Source organism: Colias philodice, chromosome 26, assembly GCF_061535455.1.
Source record: "Colias philodice isolate Cphi_HAF_F1 chromosome 26, ilColPhil1 Martin Lab GWU primary, whole genome shotgun sequence".
NCBI classification, from domain to species: Eukaryota; Metazoa; Arthropoda; class Insecta; order Lepidoptera; family Pieridae; genus Colias; species Colias philodice.
Window position 1 is genome coordinate 4,723,954 of NC_143111.1, and position 20,413 is coordinate 4,744,366.

Sequence of the window (20,413 nt, forward strand, 5' to 3'; positions counted from 1 at the left end):
TATGCGTAACTCAAGCTGTATCGATACATTGTCCTTTGCTTGCGAGGGGGGATCGAGGCTAGCCGCTAGGCTCTCTGTAATAGTATATAACTATATAGTCTACTAGCTTTCCGCCCGCGGCTTCACCCGCGCAGTCAAAGAAAAACCCGCATAGTTCCCGTTCCCGTGGGATTTCCGGGATAAAACCTATCCTTTGTCCCTGGGTAAAAAGTAGCCTATGTCCTTTCTCAGGTATCAAAATATATCAATACCAAATTTCATGCAAATTGGTCCAGTAGTAAAGGCGTGATTGAGTAACAGACAGACAGACAGAGTTACTTTCGCAATTTATAATATTAGTATGGATGGGCTAGGGCCTAGGCGTTGCCCTGGTATGGCAAAAGACGCGGGACGACGCCTGCCACGTGATCGAATTTTCTTTCCTTTAAAAATTTCTCATCATTCTTTACAGAATTTCTCTAGTTTGATGGATTTGTAGGTAGGTTCAGAGAATAAAATAAAACAACAGTTGATACTTAGGATTTTAATATATTTATCTACAAATAACTATTAAACTAATCAAAAACAGATTATTTACGTATAATATAAAAATATTCTTTACAAATACTGTTATTGAGCACGATTTTAAACATTTTCCTAACACTAGAAATGCTAATTACACGCATATTACTTTTAAAGCGAATGTGGACAAATTTTTTACTAATCTATTTAGGCATTTAAGACACATGATTAAATGAAAGGCACGATATGATTAAAGCATTCGCTACAAACTTTAAATTACATATTTTTTATAAAATATTATTCGAAATACAAAAGTATATAGCCTATATTTAATTATTTGGTAAGCTTGAGCCTTGATATTTAATTAGGTTTCTGAAATCCTGAAAAACTTGCAGTTTTGGCTTCGGCGTATTGAAATGTAGGTAAAAGTTAACTACCTAATAGGTACTTAAATTTATTCTAATGTTGCGACTTGCGAACTGTGGTTGCGAATTTTTAATGTAGATTTTGTATTTCCATTTTATGCTTTTATTACCTCTTATTTTTACACGCTTTATATTAGCTTCACCTGTATGTTTGTAACCGACTTCTTTGGGCGCGATTTTGACCCACTTTAAACGGCCAGATTTCGTTCAAATTTTGTAGATTTATTGAGGACCGATGACAATACACTAATTTGATAAAAATTTTCTATTTTTTAGTTCGGTTTTCTATAAAAAGCGTGTTTTTTAGTTTTTTTTAAACTATTATTATTTAACTTACATTCAGGTAACTCAGGACTAAACGATCAAAAACATTCTTCTAGTCTGAGTATAAATTATTTTAAAAGAAACTCTACTTAGTTCGTTTGTTATCATAGTATAGTGGGTATTAATATTTAATGTAGCTGAAGTTAAAAGTTTATGCAATAAAAGGCAGTAAAATATTGTCTCATTATGAAATTTTACAGTGTTTGTGAATAGAAAACGTATAGTTGATATTGTTAATAAGTTCTTTATTATCTTTAATATTATATAAAATAATTTGACTAGACAATAATATTATATTACAATATCATACAAAGAATGCTGTAATGAAACAAATACAATTTCGCAAGTTTTATTTCGAGTAGAGACGCGACAAGAAAAATGTTAATATTATTTCCGCAATGTATCCTTTTTTCCTAATACTGATTTTGTTATACAGTTATATTCTTACCTAGTATTAAATGTATGCATTGGGAAAATTACAGATAATTGGGACAATTAAAATATATCAAGACAGTCAAATCCAAATCTTTACCAAGGAAACACAACTGAGCATAGTTTCTGACAAGTTTGGGTTTTTCCCAAGTTTGAAATTATCCTGAAAAATTAATTTTTAGTGTATAATTGTCATATTATTTAAAAATTTATTCAAGCTTAGTAACAACACGTCATTTTGATGCAACAACTTGGGTATTACCCAAACTTTAAACTCCAATACGCAAATATTGTTAACTTAATTTTAATCATCATCGAAAATACAAACTTATTAACTAATCATTTTTAAAATATTCAATTTTGACGCGTCATTCGGTTAAAGGATTATAGGAGTAAGTCAAGCATTCAGTTTTCTGCCTCAGTTCTCGGCTTCTTCGCGTAGATTTTCTTCACTTTCTTCAACAAAACCACATGTTATAAATTTGCCGGGAGAATATATGGCGAAATTATGGAGGATGTTCAGTTTTCAGCTTCCTCGCGTAGATTTTCTTCACTTTCTTCAACAAAACCACACTGTAATTCATATAATCGTGCGTAAATCCTCTTCAGGGCCATAAGCTCTTGATGCGTTCCCATCTCACTGACCACACCTCTATCGATCACACAGATGATATCTGCGTTTTGTATGGTCGCTAGACGATGGGCTATTATGAGACAAGTGCGCCCTTCACTAGCGCGGTCTAAAGCTTCTTGTACTACCTGTGGGTGGAAGGGGTTGATTAGATATAGTTGTAATATTGCGATTTTTTTGGTATTATGATTTTAATAGTTGACAAAGTGTTGTATGTTTTTAATTTTTTGTTATGGTCTACATTTTTACTTTTTTTAAAAGTGTTCTTAAAAATATTATTGAAATATTTTAATTATGTACAACCAATTCCTCTGTGTACGTGAGTTTGTATATGTATTTAATGATTATGTATAAAAAATAAACATGTTTAAGTGAAAATGCGCGTGCGCATGATGCATGTGTGCGCACCTTATTGATTTTGACAAGTCTGCTGATGTAAAAGTAACACTTTGCTGTGGATATGACTGTGTACATAATATTGTATCTGTGTGTATATCTGTGTATCTGTTTGTATGTTTAACTGTGTCATGTGTGTGTATTTGAATTTTAAAACTTTTTTTTATATGAAATCATGTATGACTGTTATGTTCTTATACAAATAAAATAAAATAAAATCTGTCTGTTTGTGTGTATATCTATCTGTGTCACCTTCTCGCTATGCGTGTCGAGTGCAGATGTCGCCTCATCAAGCAGCAGCACGCGCGGGTTCCGCACGAGAGCACGCGCGATGGCGATGCGCTGCTTCTGCCCGCCAGAGAGTTGGGATGCGCGGGCGCCGATACGTGTGTCGTAACCCTGTGTGTAAATGATTTACAATAACGTTTAAACACCGTATAGGATAAAGTTAAATATTTATAAAAATGCACAGAAGGCCGCCTTATATACGATCTCTACCAGGCAACTCAACTGACAGACTTTTTTGCATACAACGAGTAATTAAAAAAAAATTCATGCATTGAATGAAGGTATGAATGTTGTTTTTTATTTTATCTTATCAAAATCTATTTTATAACATAAAAGAAAAGAAACAATGATAATGTAGTACAATTGGCGGCCTTATCACTAAACAGTGCTTTCTGCCAGGCAAACTTTTACATTTAGGGCCGATTTTTCAATGCTTGGTCAAAACTTATCCGTCCAATAAAGTATTACACGATAACATTGAAATGTCACGTAAACTGTCAAATACGGGCAATTAGAATACGTTTTTAAAATGGTAGTTTTATACATTATTCGACGAATAAGTTTTATCCAAGGATTGAAAAATCAGCCCTTAGAACAGCAACAATACTCACAGACGGCAGCGCAGCAATGAACGTGTGCACATTAGCCGCCATGGCCGCTTTGACCACCTCCTCTATAGGCACATCCCGGGAATTATCCCCGTACGCGATGTTCTCCGCTATAGTGCGGTCGAACAGAACTGGCTCTTGGGAGACGATGCCGAGGTTCGCGCGTAGTGTTGATAGACGCATGTCGCCCACTATGCTGTGCTCGTCCAGGTACTGCAAGTGGAAGGAAAGTATATGTTTTAGTAACTTAGTAGTTAGTTTGCGTAGAATGCGTCACTTACCTTGAGATGAAACTGCGTTTTTTCATATGCGAGTTGATAGGTTCCGCATGTTTGCGAATTTTTGATTCTTGATAGTGCAGTTTACCTAACGATGTATTTCTTATTGCAGCAGTTGTGTTTTTACTTTACCCGGATCGCACAGCCGCTGCAGCGCTGCACGCACTCACCACGGCGCCGTCGTCCGGGTCGTACAGCCGCTGCAGCAGCTGCAGCAGCGTGGACTTGCCGCAGCCGCTGGGCCCCACGAGCGCCACCCGCTTGCCGCGCGGGATCACCGCTGCAGCGCTGCACGCACTCACCACGGCGCCGTCGTCCGGGTCGTACAGCCGCTGCAGCAGCTGCAGCAGCGTGGACTTGCCGCAGCCGCTGGGCCCCACGAGCGCCACCCGCTTGCCGCGCGGGATCACCAGCGACAGTCCCCGCAGCACCTCCACCTCGCGCCGCGTCGGGTAGCGGAACTTTATGTGCTTGTACTGGATCTTGCCCTCGGCTACCTGGTGCCGGATACGTCATAATTAGTATTATTAGTAGTTTTTATATAATTAAGTTTCGAAGAAACGCATACGTTCGCACGCAAATACGTACGTAAACGGTAAACACGAACATATATACGCAAGTTCACGCACGAATATATGCATGCACATACATCACCGACAGACCAAATTAAAAAAAAAATACTTCAAAACCAACAAGGCAACCGTTTTCGCACGTTTGTGCCTTCATGTTTGTGTCTTATGAAATTATTGTATTCTGTTATTCTCTATTTGGTATACATGTACAATAAAGTATATATTTAGGAATAAATAAATAAAGTATACATCATACTCACAAAGTTCTCCGGCACGGACGGCGCATGCGTGGTCTCCACTAGCGGCCTGCGCGCGAGCAGCGTCATCACCCGCCCCGCGGCGAGCACGGCCGCGCCGAAGTTGGGCGCGAACGCGAGCGCCTGGCCCATCATCCACGCGCCGAACACTAGCGCTTCCGACACCCTGGTGGTATGTACGACGTTATAACAGTTTATGGAGAAAAGTTTTACTTAAGTGAAAAATGTAATTTGTAAAAGATTGAATAGATTTGGATGACACTTGGAAGCTTATTTCGAAGATACTAGTTTCTCGCGCGCGGCTTCGTGCGCTTTATCTCAAACTTAACAAATTATTTTTTATTTTGTATAAGAACATAACTATCATACATGCTTTCATATAAAAAAGTTTTAAAATTCATCATCACTATGCCTATGTCAATTCATACACACAGAGCCGCGCGTTGCTGCGTTTGCACTAGCGCCAGCTGCTTGCCAGCTGCAACTTTACTTACCATCTACACCATATAAATTTATTCTACAACTCGTGAGTGAATTCACGAGTGGCTTAATTGGTTAGGCATCCGCCCCGGAATGGCGCAAAGGATGCGGGTTCGAGTCCTGCCTCGTGATCGAATTCTTTCTATTCTTTATAAATTTATATTTATAAAGCCTGCCCGAACGAGAACACGTTTGTGCTGGCGCCAGCTGCTTGGTAGCTACACCACATTAGTTACTCACTTGATCACGTCCTTGTAGGGCACCTCCTTGTTGGCGACCTGAATGCCGCCGTACCACAGCGACAGCGCGTAGCCGGCGACGGGCGCGGTCTGCCCGAACGAGAACACGGCGCCGCGCCAGCGCATCGAGCCGCGCGCTGCTGCGTTTGCGCTGGCGCCAGCTGCTTGGTAGCGGGCTAGCACGCCTTCTTCTCCACCTGACATTGTATACATATATTAGCGGTCCGCCCCGGCTTCGGCCGTGGTACCTACATCTTTAAACTATCCTATCTCTCAAGTTGGATCGAACTGCACATGGTGTGCCAATTTTATTATAATCGGTTAAGTGGTTTAGGAGTCCATTGAGGACAAACATTGTGACACGAGATTTATATATATTAAGATTATGTCGAAGTCATCTATTTGAATCTGTGATTTGATTGGCTGGCGCGTTCATTAAATGACGGCGACATAATATACGTATATGCCCCAGCCAATTGCTTTTAGCGGACGTTATAGTAATTGCCTAGGTTCTATATTAAACAGCGGAATAAAAATAACTGACTGAATGATGAATAGTCATGAAATATAGACAATTAAGGAAATAAGGTGAATGATTTGAAACTCAAACATTTAACTACTTGCCTAGGCAAATCATTAACATTTAGATCTACCTTGAACCGGTGAAATCGTCACAAATTGAGTGGCTAAAATTATGGCTACAATATTACTGGTATTTCTCATAAATAACTTATTGTTGCCTAATAGAAAAAAAATGTTGTGTGGTTTTATGAAACCACGGTAAAAGTGAAACTGTTCGAACGGTTCCGAACACTGCTTTATACCTACTCGGCAGCCGACCGTCACGCGACATGCGCTACACAGACCAAAAAGTTTAAGACGATGTAATAAAAGTTGCACTTTAATAATTTAAGAATTAGTAGTATGTAATTAAGATAGCTTAAAAAAATTGCAAACTTACAAAAAATACTAAAAACCAAAACTCACAGAACGCCGACACAGTCCGTATGTTCGTAATCGCCTCAGTCGCAATCGTGTTCGCGCGATTGCTCGCCTCACGCACAGTAGCTATTCCCTCAGCAAGTACTCTACTCTCAAGCACTACAGCCGCTATCACCATCGGCACCGACACTAATGATACAAGTGTCATCTTCCACGTATAGTAGAGTGAGAGGGAGATGCCGATGAAAATGGTCGCTGTGGCTTGCATTAGAGCGCCGATGCGGGTGCCGGTCGCCTGTGTGTAATATATGCAGCAAGTTGTTTGAAATTTTTTTATAGAAGATATAAAAAAAAAAACATGAGGCGGGATTGTGTAATTGTTCGCCTGTATGTGTATTAAAACAAGACACTATTTCTTGTTTCTGACATATGAGTGACAAAAGTATCATCATCCAAGGAAATGCCGTTGAATTTATTATGTATGAATATACCACCATACTTAAACTTTGTAACTAAATAAACCGTATTTTAAAGCACTTTGCTCACTTCTAAGTAATGCAGAGCCGAATCTCACTAACAATGATAAGAAAAGTGTCACTAAAAGTTATTGTCAAATATTGTTCCAATAAGAAAAAATACAACAACAAAAGAAACTTACAACAACCGGCTGTGTTTAAAATCATGTAAAAAATGCTAAAACACGCTATAGTATGTTCCTAGGGTAGGCGGAAATTCGTACAATGACCTAACAGGGGTAACCAACCTGTTGGTAACCTGAGAACATTATTAAAGGGTGAAAGTGAAAGTGAAAATCTTTATTTCAGTAACCTACATTACATAACACTTTGACTTTGACTTGATTATATCTAACTTACTTTGCAGTAAGCTGTAGGTATGACACAATTTACAACAAAAAAAAAATGTTAGACCACTTCTGCTCTTAGGTTCTAACTTCTAAGTGTTTTATAATAAAAATAATAATAAATATTTTAGTAACATCCTATGAAATTAGTGAATTATTTACTTTTAGTGAATTATTTACTTTTAGTAAATAATTCACAGTTAAAACAAGTAGTCAAAACAAGTTTGTTATCTCTGAACGACCGCGTCGCTCACCTCACCCTGTACCATGAAAAGCGGTACGCTGCGTAAACGATAAAGTAGTGTATGAAGAGCGATAGGTTGTGTAGGTATCGTTTTATTTTGATGATAACATAATACTTCGTGTCATTGTACGAATTTCCGCCTGCCCTAGGAATATACTATAGTTACATTAAACATAGGTACAATACAACACAAAATGCTTACCCCCTGTACAGCAGCAGCATCAGCAGCCAATCTCCCGCAGAGCGCACCAACACCATTAACCGAGTCGTCGAACCAGCCCATCTCTTGCTTCAACATCGCACGGAACGCGCCCACCCTTGTACATGCGAATGTGACATTTATTGTTATTGATATAGAGGTGGAATTCGAACTAAAGAAGATCATTTTTGTATGCATGTAGATTTTATGTGATTGGGAATTGTGAGGAGAAATAAATAAATGATTTGATTTGATTTGATTACACCAGAACTTACGTAATGTTAATTGCAGTAAAGGGCCACGACATTATGAACGTTAGAAAAATATTCTAATACCTATAATTAATATAATACCAAGATAAAGGATGGAGTCGTTGGACATGATCCTTCTAACAAAATATTTATTTAGCTAGTAAAAATGCTTATTGCTAAAAAGCAGATTGATATATTGCCGAAATAAATATAGAAACAGTAGAAAGAACGGGACAGAGATGGGGAAAATAATACGAGAAAGGATATCGGTGAAAAAATCAGTTTAACATGGTTGTCACAAATATAAAATACTAGAGGTCCGCCTCGGCTTCGCTCGTGGTACATATTTCGCAATAAAAGGTAGCCTATGTCCTTTCTCGGGTATCAAAATATCTCCATACCAAATTTCATGCAAATTGGTTCAGTAGTTTAGGCGTGATTGAGTAACAGACAGACAGACAGAGTTACTTTCGCATTTATAATATAAGTATGGATTACCTGAGTCGTGCAGTAAGTCTAACGCCTGTCAAATTGAATATGAATATCTGGAAGAAGATACCAAAGCCCGTGTACACGCCGACGAGGAGGAAAAGCACCGCTATAACATTGGTTCCTGAACGAACGTAGTCCTCGTCTTTACTTTCTAGAAGCTGGAAAAATATATTGAATTTCTGATTTGAATTTGTACTATTATGTTTAAGGATAAAATTATAATTAATACCAACTGAAAATTGTAGGTTTCAAGTCGAAAAATGTCACTTAAATAATATATAAAAACAACATAAGCGGTGCATATTTTTCATTTACAACATCCTCAATCTTAATACATACCTATATATAAATCTCATGTTTGTCCTCAATGGACTCCTAAGCCACTTAACCGATTATAATAAAATTCGCAAATCATGTGCAGTTCGATTCAACTTGAAAGATAGGATAGTTTAAACATGTAGGTACCACGGGCGAAGCCGGGGCGGACCGCTAGTTTTATATATGATGCGTTACAAAACAAAACGTCAAGGCAGATTAAATGGCACTTACACCATAAGTTTCACCGAACAGTACAGCGAAGCACGGAAACGACGAGCCCACAGCAACGGCCGCTAACACACCGATAAGCATCAACCACTTCTCAGGCTCACATAACTTCAATATCTGCCAAGTTGTTGGTTCGAAGTCCTTTTGCGGTGCTTCATCAACAACAACACTGTCTTCCGAACCAGAATCGTCAGCTGACGAACTCTTGATGGAATCAACGGACTCCAACTTCTGAAGTTTCGCTCTACGAAACTTCGTATCTGCGGTTGGATCAAAGTTAGCTGCAAGTTATAGAGAGTTAGTTCTACTGTTGGGTGCGAGAAAGCCACAAATGTGCCATCGGGTTGAGGTTCACTTTTCCCTTGTGTGTTCTGGACTCTGGTAGTAGAAGGATTGAGGACGGGAAAGGAAATTTCACGGTATCTTGGTTCTTCTTGATTTCATGCGCATTTGTTCTTCTGGCTTTCTTTCCAAAAGAATATATTGTATACGCTCTAATAATTGTAACTACAAACTAACGCGCAATACCTACTTCAAATTCAAAAATATTATTAATCTTAGTCAAGATACGATTGACGGTTTTTAACATTTTCAGCTTTACAAATCTGCATTGTATATAATTATAAAACAAAGCAAACTAACTCAGTCTACAGTTTTTGCAACTAACAATGAACTCTCTGTACATAGAGTTGGTCAATTGCTAAATTTAAAGTACCTATAATACTGTGACTCAAATATTTAGTATCGTACTACATTAAACAATCAAATCATACATACAAAAAGACATTACTTTGGGAAAGTAACTAACGATAAGGTAGTGTATTAGTTAGGAGGTAAGGAGATGGCGTTTCAATGTATACTTCACTCACGTTTCTTTTGTTCTTCAGGCGCGTTTGGATTGGGTGCAATGCTCGGTTCGTTTTGCAATACAAGCTGGTAGTAGCGCCCTCTTAGGTCTAGTAGTTCTTCGTGAGTCCCTTCTTCTACTACTTCACCCTTTTCGATAAATACTATACGATTTGCATTTAAAACGGTTGCTAACCTAAAATTTAAAATGATATTCATTGATTTTTATGTGACATAACTACAAAATATGTTCGTGTTTATAACTTACGGTGAGTCTGAACAGGTGCCTAAATATCAATCCTATGCATGATGAATTTATGTTGTAAAAAATTGATTTTAACTCGGACGAAAATAAAAATTTAAAATTTAATTTTTTTTTTAAATTTTCAATATTAAACTCATGCATTGTTGTGTTTGCTAACTTAGCAGAGCACATCATACAATATATTCACCGATGTCTGACCACATAGTATACCCATAGTATACCTATGGCTGACCATAATAGTAGTCCGACCATGCGACGCAGCATTGAAGCCTTCTGCACTTTAAACTTCATATGCGAATCAAGCGCAGAAGTCGCTTCATCGAGGATTACCTGATAACTATCTATAGTACTTATACCTTATACATTACCTATGGCTGACCATAATAGTAGTCCGTCCATGTGAAGCAGCATCCAAAGCCCTCTGCACTTTAGCCTCACTGTGCGAATCAAGCGCAGAAGTCGCTTCATCGAGTATAAGTATCTTTGGTCTGCGAACGAGAGCACGTGCGATAGCGATGCGCTGTTTCTGTCCGCCAGAGAGTTGGGCACCACGCTCGCCTATCATTGTTTCGTAGCCCTGTATAGTCATTGTCAGAATTAGAATAATCATCATCATCGTTGTCTGAACTATACATTCTTAAAACAATAGTATTATAACAATAGTATATATTAGTACACACGTAAGAAGTGAAACTTCTTTATGGCCTTATTTATCAAAAAATAATTTACTATATGCAACTTTACAGAAATACATCGAATCACACATGGTAGGGATAAGAAAAAGAACGGAAAAATGTCACGCGTAACGAAAAAATGTTACACTAAATTTTTTTCCAACCCCGATAAAGAAGTTTCACTTCAAAATATTAATAAATCGTATTTAGTCAGTTAGAATTGAAAGTATTAATGCAGAGTGCTGCTTCTGCACGCCGAAGAGCTAAAAGTCCTTAGAATATCATTGTTCATTATAATCATAATCAAAATAATCACTTATAATACCACAAGAGCTTCAAAATTATCGGGTATTTTCCGATAGGTTCGTTGCAAACAAATGGAGTCAAGTTTTTTGTCAAGGTTAAAAAATGATTTTTCCTGAAAAACTTGACGACTTTATTTGTTTGCAGGGAACCTTGAGGGAAATGCCAGATAATTTTGAAGCTCGTGTGGTATTCGGGGGATTATTTTTCCGTCCCAAATGTCGGCCAATAATTTCACAATTGAATTCAACCTGTCAGTTTGACGTCAACTACCAGAGAAAATTTTCAAAAAATTATCAATATAATACCATGTAGGTTGTACCACGTGACGTCGAATGGTGCAATTCTATTGGTCGATATTTGGGTCGGAAAAATAATCATCATTATCGTCGTTTTTCTATTTAAATTACACATTACATTTACACAGATAAAATTCTCGGCACAAAGTTACTTACATTGGGTAAATTCTTGATGAAGCTATGACAGTATGCTTGCTTCGCTGCTACTATTATTTCTTCATCAGTGCAAGACGGGTTACTCATGCTGAAAAAAAATCACATAATAAATCCTTCATTAAACCATGCAAATGCTCACCTATAATACTTTCATGAGAAATAATAATATGTTCTTCACGTTAGCTAAATACTTTTTCTTTCTTGTTTGCAGTTGGGAACTTCTTCAAACACGTTAATCACTTTTTGAAAGGAGAGTTTTTAAGTTCGCGTCACCGAGATACTCATATTATAAAATTTTAAACTAAAATCCTAGTCATATACTTTCATCAGCAGTCCTTACACTTACATCTTAATAATAATAAAACGTGTGTTATTGTGCCTCACCGTATATTCTCCTTAATACTGCCCGCAAAGAGCACCGGCTCCTGCCCCACGACCGCGATGTGCCCCCGGTAGTGCCTCACGTTCACGGTGCGCAGGTCGTGCCCCGACGCGGTCACTGACCCCGCGTCCGGGTCGTACATGCGCTGGAGCAGCTGCAGTACTGTGGACTTGCCGCTGCCGCTAGAGCCTACGAGGGCGACTGTTTCGTTGCGGTTTATCTTGAGGGATAGGCCGTTTAGCACCTGGAATTGTGTAATTTGGGGTTTCATTGTGTATAAGAATGATTGAAAATAGATATATACAACAGGCTTTATGTATAATCCGCAAAAATAACTTATAAGTTAGCACTAGAAGTTGTATTCCTTACTGGTCACGTGCTTGCCCGACAGAATTGCTATCATCATAAGGCCATATGCCGCTATATTAAAAAAGGTAACCTAACAATGTTTGAAAGAATTAAATACCAATCTTCTATCTAATTTTTTTTCGATATCTACAAAATTACCTGAACATCCGGTCTCGCTGGATACTTGAAGTACACGTCTTTAAGCTCTAAATCACCATTAAGTTCAGGTCTAGTGCCTTCAGTAGAAAGGCTATCTATTCGAGGCTTTCGATCTAGTACAGCAAAGATGGACGCAGCAGAGGCTCTTGCACAGGCCATTGCTTCTAAGTGTGGAGCTGTTAACCCAACGTTTTGAGCACCTTGTAGGACGCTGAAGAATATCTGTGAATATATTGATAGTTTAGATTGTTATTGAAATTGCGGACTAAATATGGTAACAAAATATGTAGTATAATTTAAAATATGAAGTAAAAACTTCATGGTATTTGCAACTAGATTTTTAAATCGGCAGCAGTGCGAGTAAATTAATGATCGAAGACTAGTTAAAATAAAAAAACATTTATTCAGTAACAATGTTTACAGCTTCTCCAGTCATTGAGACATAATGCGCGTTCTTGGAATCTTATTTTAAAATTGAATTTGCTAATTTTTCCTTCCTGCACCTTAACAATAATTGAGATTCCACAAAACAAAACAACTTTTTTAACACAGATAATAAAAATACAGTAGATTTTTAATACATACGATCATCAGAACAGCTGGTGTATATACAGGCTGTTCCTCTTGCCGACTCTCCAAAATTAACCCGACTCCGTACCAAAAGGAGAGTGCGTATGTCGCATAGATAATGAACCACATCACACCACTTCCTATCCCGGAGAAGACGCCTTTTCGAACACCCATAGATTGAGCTGGGTGCAGCCGTTTTGAATATCTAATGTAATTGAAAGTAATTTAATTAATTTGTAAAAAATTGCTGTTGTAATTGGAAGTAATTTAATTAATTTGTAAATTTTCATTCTTAACTTTTGCAAAAACAGTTTGCCTCAAAATTGTTTGATAAATACTCCTATGCTACCAAATAAATACTTTCACAGTAAATAGTGCGTTTCTCCATAGCGCAACAGCTAATTAACGGAAAAGTTACAACCAATCTAGTTTTTCACAGGCTTAGATATGTTTAGAAATTAGAACTAAATTGTTTCATGCAAAATATCAAGAAATAGTTATATCTTTTTCACAAGAACATACCTTTCAATTTCTTTCTCTTCTCCACCAAACGCGACCACAGTTCTTATGGATGATAATACTTCTTCTGCGATGACTCCGGCTACGCTGTATGCCTTTAGCTCTTGTGTTGTTAGAGACGATTGAATCTGGTGAATAAAAATATATATAAATATTAGGTACTGTTAATTATTTAGATTTTATTTATACAGACCGACAATTGCCGGTACCAAAAATGTTTATATGGTATATTTAATGACGAGCGTCAGTTCCCAGCCGTATGGGATGCATGACGGCCGTCACGAATGACATCACGAGATACATAGCATTGGCATTTTCTCGCCTATAGCCCGGGGTATTTCTCACATATTTATACAATAAAAGTTATTTTGTAGAGAAAAACAATATATAGCAACTACTAGCGGTCCGCCCCGGCTTCGCCCGTGGTACCTACATGTTTAAACTATCCTATCTCTCAAGTTGGATCGAACTGCACATCGTGTGCGAATTTTATTATAATCGGTTAAGTGGTTTAGGAGTCCATTGAGGACAAACATTGTGACACGAGATTTATATATATTAAGATTTACCTTAGCAACAACAGCAGTAGTGGCTATAATGACGGGCGCGCATGACAGAATGACGAGCGTCAGTTCCCAGCCGTACGCGAACGATATTATGACGGCCGTCACGAATGACATCACGAGATACACCAGCATTGGCACTTTTTCGCTAATACCCTCGCGGTATTTCTCTACGTCACTGGGGGGATTTAAATAATGGGTTAAGATTTTTATAAGTTTTAAGTGATTGTTTAGTACATCTTTAAATATGACACATAAATTACTTAACTAAGGTACAAAAAGAAGAATCTTAAAATTTATTAATTATTATTTTTTTATGAACGACCTATTCGAAAATAAAGTTTTACTTTATATGTACCTCCAATCGAGAAGGTACACATATTATGCTTAATTTTCATAGAGTAAGAGATTTTTTTTAATTTACGTTAAATAAATAGAATAATACAAAATGCATACAAATAAATTAAAGTGTTACTTACTCAGATACTTTTGTTGCAAAATTCATGGAAGTGTTCAGGTCGTACCATGTGATGTCTTGTCTTATTACAGCTTGCAAGAACTTCTCCTTTAGCCTATTGATCTAATTTAAATTACAATAAAAGAATTAAGAAAAGAAGTATAAGTTTTAAAAAGGCATTAACAGAAGATATTTGATAAATATAAGTAAAAAAAATATCATAGGCTATTCTTTGTTTATGGTGATGATCTAATTTCGACCACGGAGCGACCTCTAGTAATGATTAAATACAGGATAGAAACAGCAACTTTTTATCTAGAATATACAAACTGAATCCTCCCTTTCAAAAATATAATACTGAATACAATAATATCCGATTTAACAAAAAATTCAAAATAGCTATAATATTATTATATAGATTGTTACCTGTTTCAGCGCGACATAATTAAACAGATCGACGCTGATAGCCCCAACAATGAACTGGATGACAGAGAAGGTGAAGCAGCCGAGGCCGAAAGCTGCGGAATCCTCAATCAACGCTAATCTGTTCTCTTCGGCGCTTGCGTTCGTTCTAGAGATTCAATTATTATTATAAATATTTGGGCAATCTTTGTGGTAGTGAGAGTTTAAGACTATTTGATAAGATAATGCTGCACGGTGATATGCATTTTTAAACTATGCTACTTTATAATACTTCATATTAAACTCTACTTCTACTCTAACTATGAATTAATCTGTAATACCACTTCTCACATTACTAATAGTATCTCTACGCATAAAATTCTACTACTACTCTAATAAATTACACAAAAAATTCTACTCTACTTCATAGTACCCCAAAGTCTACTACCACCCTAATATTTCAAACTTATTCTTTACCGACTATCACTAAATCTATCAACTTATACTTACAACTGCTTTCCACCTCCGAACCACGATATAAGCAGCACGGGGGTAGAAGTCCCAGTCATCACAGTCCGGTCTATCAGTAGCGATGTGAACTCGCCGTAAACGATCACGCCGACCGGCACCATCAGGCCATTGAGAGACGCAAAGATCAAGCCGAACAGGAGTATTAAGAGCTCCCATGGTTTCGCGAATCGAAACTGTTATAGAAAATACTAAATAGTGTAGACGTTTATTTTAAGTGGAGACGTTTATTTTAAGTGGAGACGTTTATTTTACTGGGTCAAAGCGAACCTTTTTAATAACAGTCAAGATATATAGGGCATGGTACATTATTAGGCGCGATTTCCAAGCACTTATCATAGTGAGGGAACTTGCTACACAATCACATCGACCGGCACGATCAGGCCATTGAGAGACGCAAAGATCAAGCCGAACAGGAGTATTAATAGCTCCCATGGTTTCACGAAACGACACTGTCGTAGAAAGCGGATGATAAGTTCTTCTTTATTGAAGATAAAGGGTTAATTCGGAATATTTTAATGACAAGGACAGAAGGGTTGATTTTAAGGTGCGATTTCAAAGCACTTTTTGCAGTGATGTGAATTCTTTGTACACAAAGATGCCGACCGGCACCATCAGGCCGTTGAGAGACGCAAAGATCAGGCCGAACAGGAGTATTAGTAGCTCCCATGGTTTTGCGAATCGAAACTGTCGTAGAAAGCGGGTGATAAGTTCTTTTTATTGGGCAAAAGCGAACTATTTTAAGAACAGTCAGAATATTATAATATGGAATGGTAGATTTTTGGTGCTACTGGCAAGCACTTTTAGCAGTTACGTGAATTTTCCGTACACAAAAATGATCATCGGCACCAACCGGCCGTTCATAGATAAACGATAAACGACATCGAAATTAAAGCGGATAGAAAATGGTGTAATAGATTTTTAATAGGATGTAGAGTTTTAAAGCGAAAATTTTACAGGAATAGTTATGTTAATTATAGAAAATTAAAACCCGGTTGTTGTGTTGAGGAAGAAATTATTTATTTATTTTGGATCTTAAATTGACCTTCAATTTTTACCTCTCTTATTTCGAGAAATATGAGCAGAAAAAACTCTCACAATACAAATAGAAAAAAGGTTGCAACATTAAATTTTTCTTTGATGATTAATATTCTATATAAGTCTTTATATCTCTTTTACTACTAATAATTGTTCATGTGAATAAGTTTTATATTTTTTCATTTCACAAGCATATTCTGTAAGACAATCAAACGAATACTCACAAGTCTAAACCAAGAAGTAGACGGTGCTTGTTGATTGGGATCCCCGCTGAAAACGATCATGAGACAATAAAAACATTATAACGCTACCAAATAATGATGTAACGCAAATGAATGTTCATTACATGAGGCATGGTTGCAAGCTAAGCTGGTCGCGGTGCGTACCGTTTGGTAGCCTTTCCCATGGCTATAAGGTATCCTTGAGCAGCTAAACAAATATGTTTGTTTTATTATTTCCTAATACTTGTGTTTAAAATAGCTTTTAAGTAAAAGGATGTAGGAAAAGCTTATTTACTTCTTATACTTTCGCGTGAGTAGATAGATAATATCAGAAGCTCCTTAGAATTTGATAATATCGGATATTTTTATAAACACATTAAATTTGATAGAAAAACTATTCATAATCCCATGCTTTTATTTACACTCCTTATAAATGTATAATAAAATTATAAACATATTTTAATAATAATTGACCTTAGCACAAATTATTGCAGTTATTCTTAATTAATTTCGAAAGAATACGTACCTAAGTATAACTGTAATGGCATGTGATGTTTTTTAAATAAAAAAAAAAAAAAAAATAAAAACTTTTTTTTCACATTCAAAACTAGGTAGGTACTATATTAACTAACTTAAACCATTTGATAAATAATAATGCCTACATAAATAAATATTATTTTACTCACGCTTCTGTTTGCCGCGCCTTTTCAGCTAAATAAGCCGCTTGCTGCGCGAGTGTGCTGATAGTCAACGAATTTTGTCGGAGGCCGAGCGTCAACGCCGGCCGTTGCTCGCTGCGGCGGGCCGACGAAAACCTTGTTATGCTCTTTATAGATTCATCGCGTCTCATTCTCGACTCAACAGTTCTGAAATAATATTTTAATATAATTTGCTTTTTTCTTTAGTTTGGCATTTCAAGCCGCTACATTAATTGAAAATAAATTAAAATTACTCGTTGGCTCTTTCAATCTTCTTCTATTAGTAAGTTATTTTACAAATCAAAAATATATTGTTCATGAATTATCACAGTACACTTTCCGGAATACGCTTTAAATGTATATGAAACTCTTTTATTTCTAATCTGCTTATATTATTTAAATTTATTATCAAATATCAATACATTTCAAAGAAAACACAAAAAAATATTAAAACTAAAAATATTCCTCTGTTCAATTATTTTTTTAATCCAAAGATTTCCCAATTCCCGCGAAAAAAATACAAGTTTCTCATTGGTCAATGCAGGCAAACCGCGACCAATCAACGCTTTTGGCGGGAATATTCTGATTGGCCAACATCATAATATTTAACACAGATAATAAATGATTATCAGGAATCATAAAAATAGTAAAAATAACTAGTACAAATAAAACAATAATAAATATGCAAAAGTGCAAAGTACATAATTTTATTTTAGCGCAATTTTGAAAAGTGAAGTTAACAATGATAAATATATCAAGGCATCGTTGCCATGAGTCAAGTGGTCAGTGGAGTAATTGTAAAGCTTTTAAAGATTCATGATTTTTGAAGAAGTTTTACTATTATACAAAATTTCAAAACCTGCTTCAACAACCCGGAAATTATATAGATCACCTAATTTTTATACCAAATGTAATAGGTAGTTATTATTCTGTTTTGCAACCAATGTTCTCAACTCTTCACTATAAAAAAGATTGGATTGTATTCGATAAGCAAAAAAGCTGCTCAATGAAAACGATTTTCCCTAATGACTTACAATGAAATTGCTTCGAAAAACTGCTTTTATGTATTTACCTTATTCAGTTTACATAATAAATAATTGATTGTTGTGTAGCTGTTCACATTCACTTCGAAATTTCATTTCTCTACATAATATTATATTTTAATTTCTCTCATTTTATCGCCCAAAAGCCGTCAATGCCAGAAAATATAAATAAAGAAGAGGCAGTGTTGTGAACAGTGACACATAGTGTTAATTTTGACATATTTTCTTATCTATAGTTTTAATTATTATTAGCGAAAATAAAGTTGTGATAATAAGTATTCTCTATATCCACATCTATATCTGCTGTGGCTCTCTTCTATAAGATCGTGAGCTTTGTTTACAAGGGTAACATGGGTAAAACATCCTTGATCCTTTAGAACTCTGCTCAAAGGAAGTAAGGGAAAAATGCAATTTAAAATAAGAGTTGATATTATAATATGTATGCTGTAAATCGTCAAATTAGTACACTTCTAATTTGACGATTTTCTTGTATATGTATTTCTAATAAAAATCAAATTATATGTACCTTGATAATGTGACACAATAATACAGTATTATTGAAGTGGCTCTTACAATATAGGAAGTTCTATGACGCCTACAATTTCCAGATATAATATAGCCATAGCGGCATAGCCTATGTACAAAAATATCACTCGAACATTAGACCGAGGCTTTATTGTTTCATGGTAAATTATGTCTAAACTTTTTTTATGAAAAATTATTAAATACTTAACTTAAGTGAATCATTAAATGATATTTAGGAGATTTTAAATAGACTGTTAATTTCTAAAACTTAAGAAATGAACTTGAAATGTTTACTTATGAACTATTGATATATTTATCGTTATAATATTTCGTATATCAATAAAAACTTCGAAGGATGTAATAAAATAGAAGAAAATAGATAACTCTACCTCAACGTACGTGAAATGTCCAGACAATTCTTTAAATATAGCGATATTGTTAGAAGTTATTGGTAAGTTTAATCAACATTATTAAATTAATAAAGTACGTGATTTTTATAACTATGTTTTAAGAATCGATTGTCGTGACTCCATCTGTTTCAGTCGTAGCTGCAATGCGGTACCAAGCCTAGTAAGATACATTAATAAACTTCACCTATTCTTACTATAGTATTATTATAATATTATCTATGGTATAACCATTAACCACAGAAAATATGCACTAAATAATATACTAGCTTGCATTGAAACAGTATTGTAATTAATTATTATTTAGGAGGTTGTTCATGACACAAATACGATAAAAGTAAACATTAGGGCAATTATTGAGTAGTATGATTCGCAGTAAATATTCTAAATCTAGTAGAGTTTGTTTGTTCGTTTGAACCCACTAATGTCAGGAACTACTGGACCGATTTCAAAAATTATTTCGACATTGGTTATGTAGGTTATCCCTTAGTGCTTTATTAGTTCGAAGTCGGGGAGGACCCCACGAAATAAAAATCCATACTAATATTATAAATGCGAAAGTAACTCTGTCTGTCTGTCTGTTACTCAATCACGCCTTAACTACTGAACCAATTTGCATGAAATTTGGTATAGAGATATTTTGATACCCGAGAAAGGACATAGGATAGGTTTTATCCCGGAAATCCTACGGGAACGCGTTTTTCTTTGAAAACGCGGGCGCAGCCGCGGGCGGAAAGCTAGTTATAAATATTTTACCCAGCTTTATGTTTTTATACGATTTATGATTTCATTCAATAAGACATATCATTCCAATCACAACGTCCCAATGGGCGATGGTAGATGTATTGTTTTAATCAGTGTAAATATTAGATAAAATTACGACCGACACTTGTTAACATTATTATCGGTCAAATCGTATTAGAAAACAATGTCAAGTACGTTATATTCCATTGATACGATAGTATAGAATTACTTAGCATTTTTGCCGCCTTAAATCTCTTCCATCGAAAATGAATTGAAAAATTACAATATCTTCAATCCCA

General features: G+C 36.0%; 2 protein-coding genes across 2 annotated transcripts in view; both read right to left on the reverse strand.

The window, feature by feature from the left end:
• The window catches only part of Ndfip (Nedd4 family interacting protein), a 38,893-nt gene that overhangs the window by 2,324 nt on the left and 16,156 nt on the right, over window positions 1-20,413 (reverse strand). The window lies entirely within an intron of this gene.
• On the reverse strand, window positions 513-17,553 carry Mdr49 (Multi drug resistance 49). Its single transcript, XM_089711101.1, has 23 exons — window positions 17,384-17,553; window positions 16,701-16,746; window positions 15,421-15,614; window positions 14,935-15,079; window positions 14,531-14,631; window positions 14,058-14,229; window positions 13,492-13,616; window positions 12,985-13,174; window positions 12,400-12,621; window positions 11,895-12,136; window positions 11,511-11,598; window positions 10,447-10,655; window positions 9,837-10,009; window positions 8,971-9,248; window positions 8,428-8,579; window positions 7,682-7,796; window positions 6,419-6,668; window positions 5,433-5,628; window positions 4,716-4,878; window positions 4,054-4,380; window positions 3,609-3,818; window positions 2,962-3,108; window positions 513-2,441 (listed from the first exon to the last, which is right to left on the reverse strand). The coding sequence occupies exons 1-23, from the start codon at window positions 17,545-17,547 to the stop codon at window positions 2,202-2,204; spliced, it is 4,149 nt and encodes a 1,382-aa protein (XP_089567227.1). The 5' UTR covers window positions 17,548-17,553; the 3' UTR covers window positions 513-2,201.

Excerpts from the sequence above, each read along its gene's own strand:
- Mdr49 (XM_089711101.1), bottom strand. The coding sequence starts at position 17,547 with ATGAGACGCGATGAATCTATAAAGAGCATAACAAGGTTTTCGTCGGCC. Across the intron at positions 12,622-12,984 it reads CACCAGCTGTTCTGATGATC|ATATTCTTCAGCGTCCTACA; the intron begins GTATGTATTAAA and ends ATATATTCACAG. Across the intron at positions 2,442-2,961 it reads TCGACACGCATAGCGAGAAG|GTAGTACAAGAAGCTTTAGA; the intron begins GTGACACAGATA and ends TTCCACCCACAG.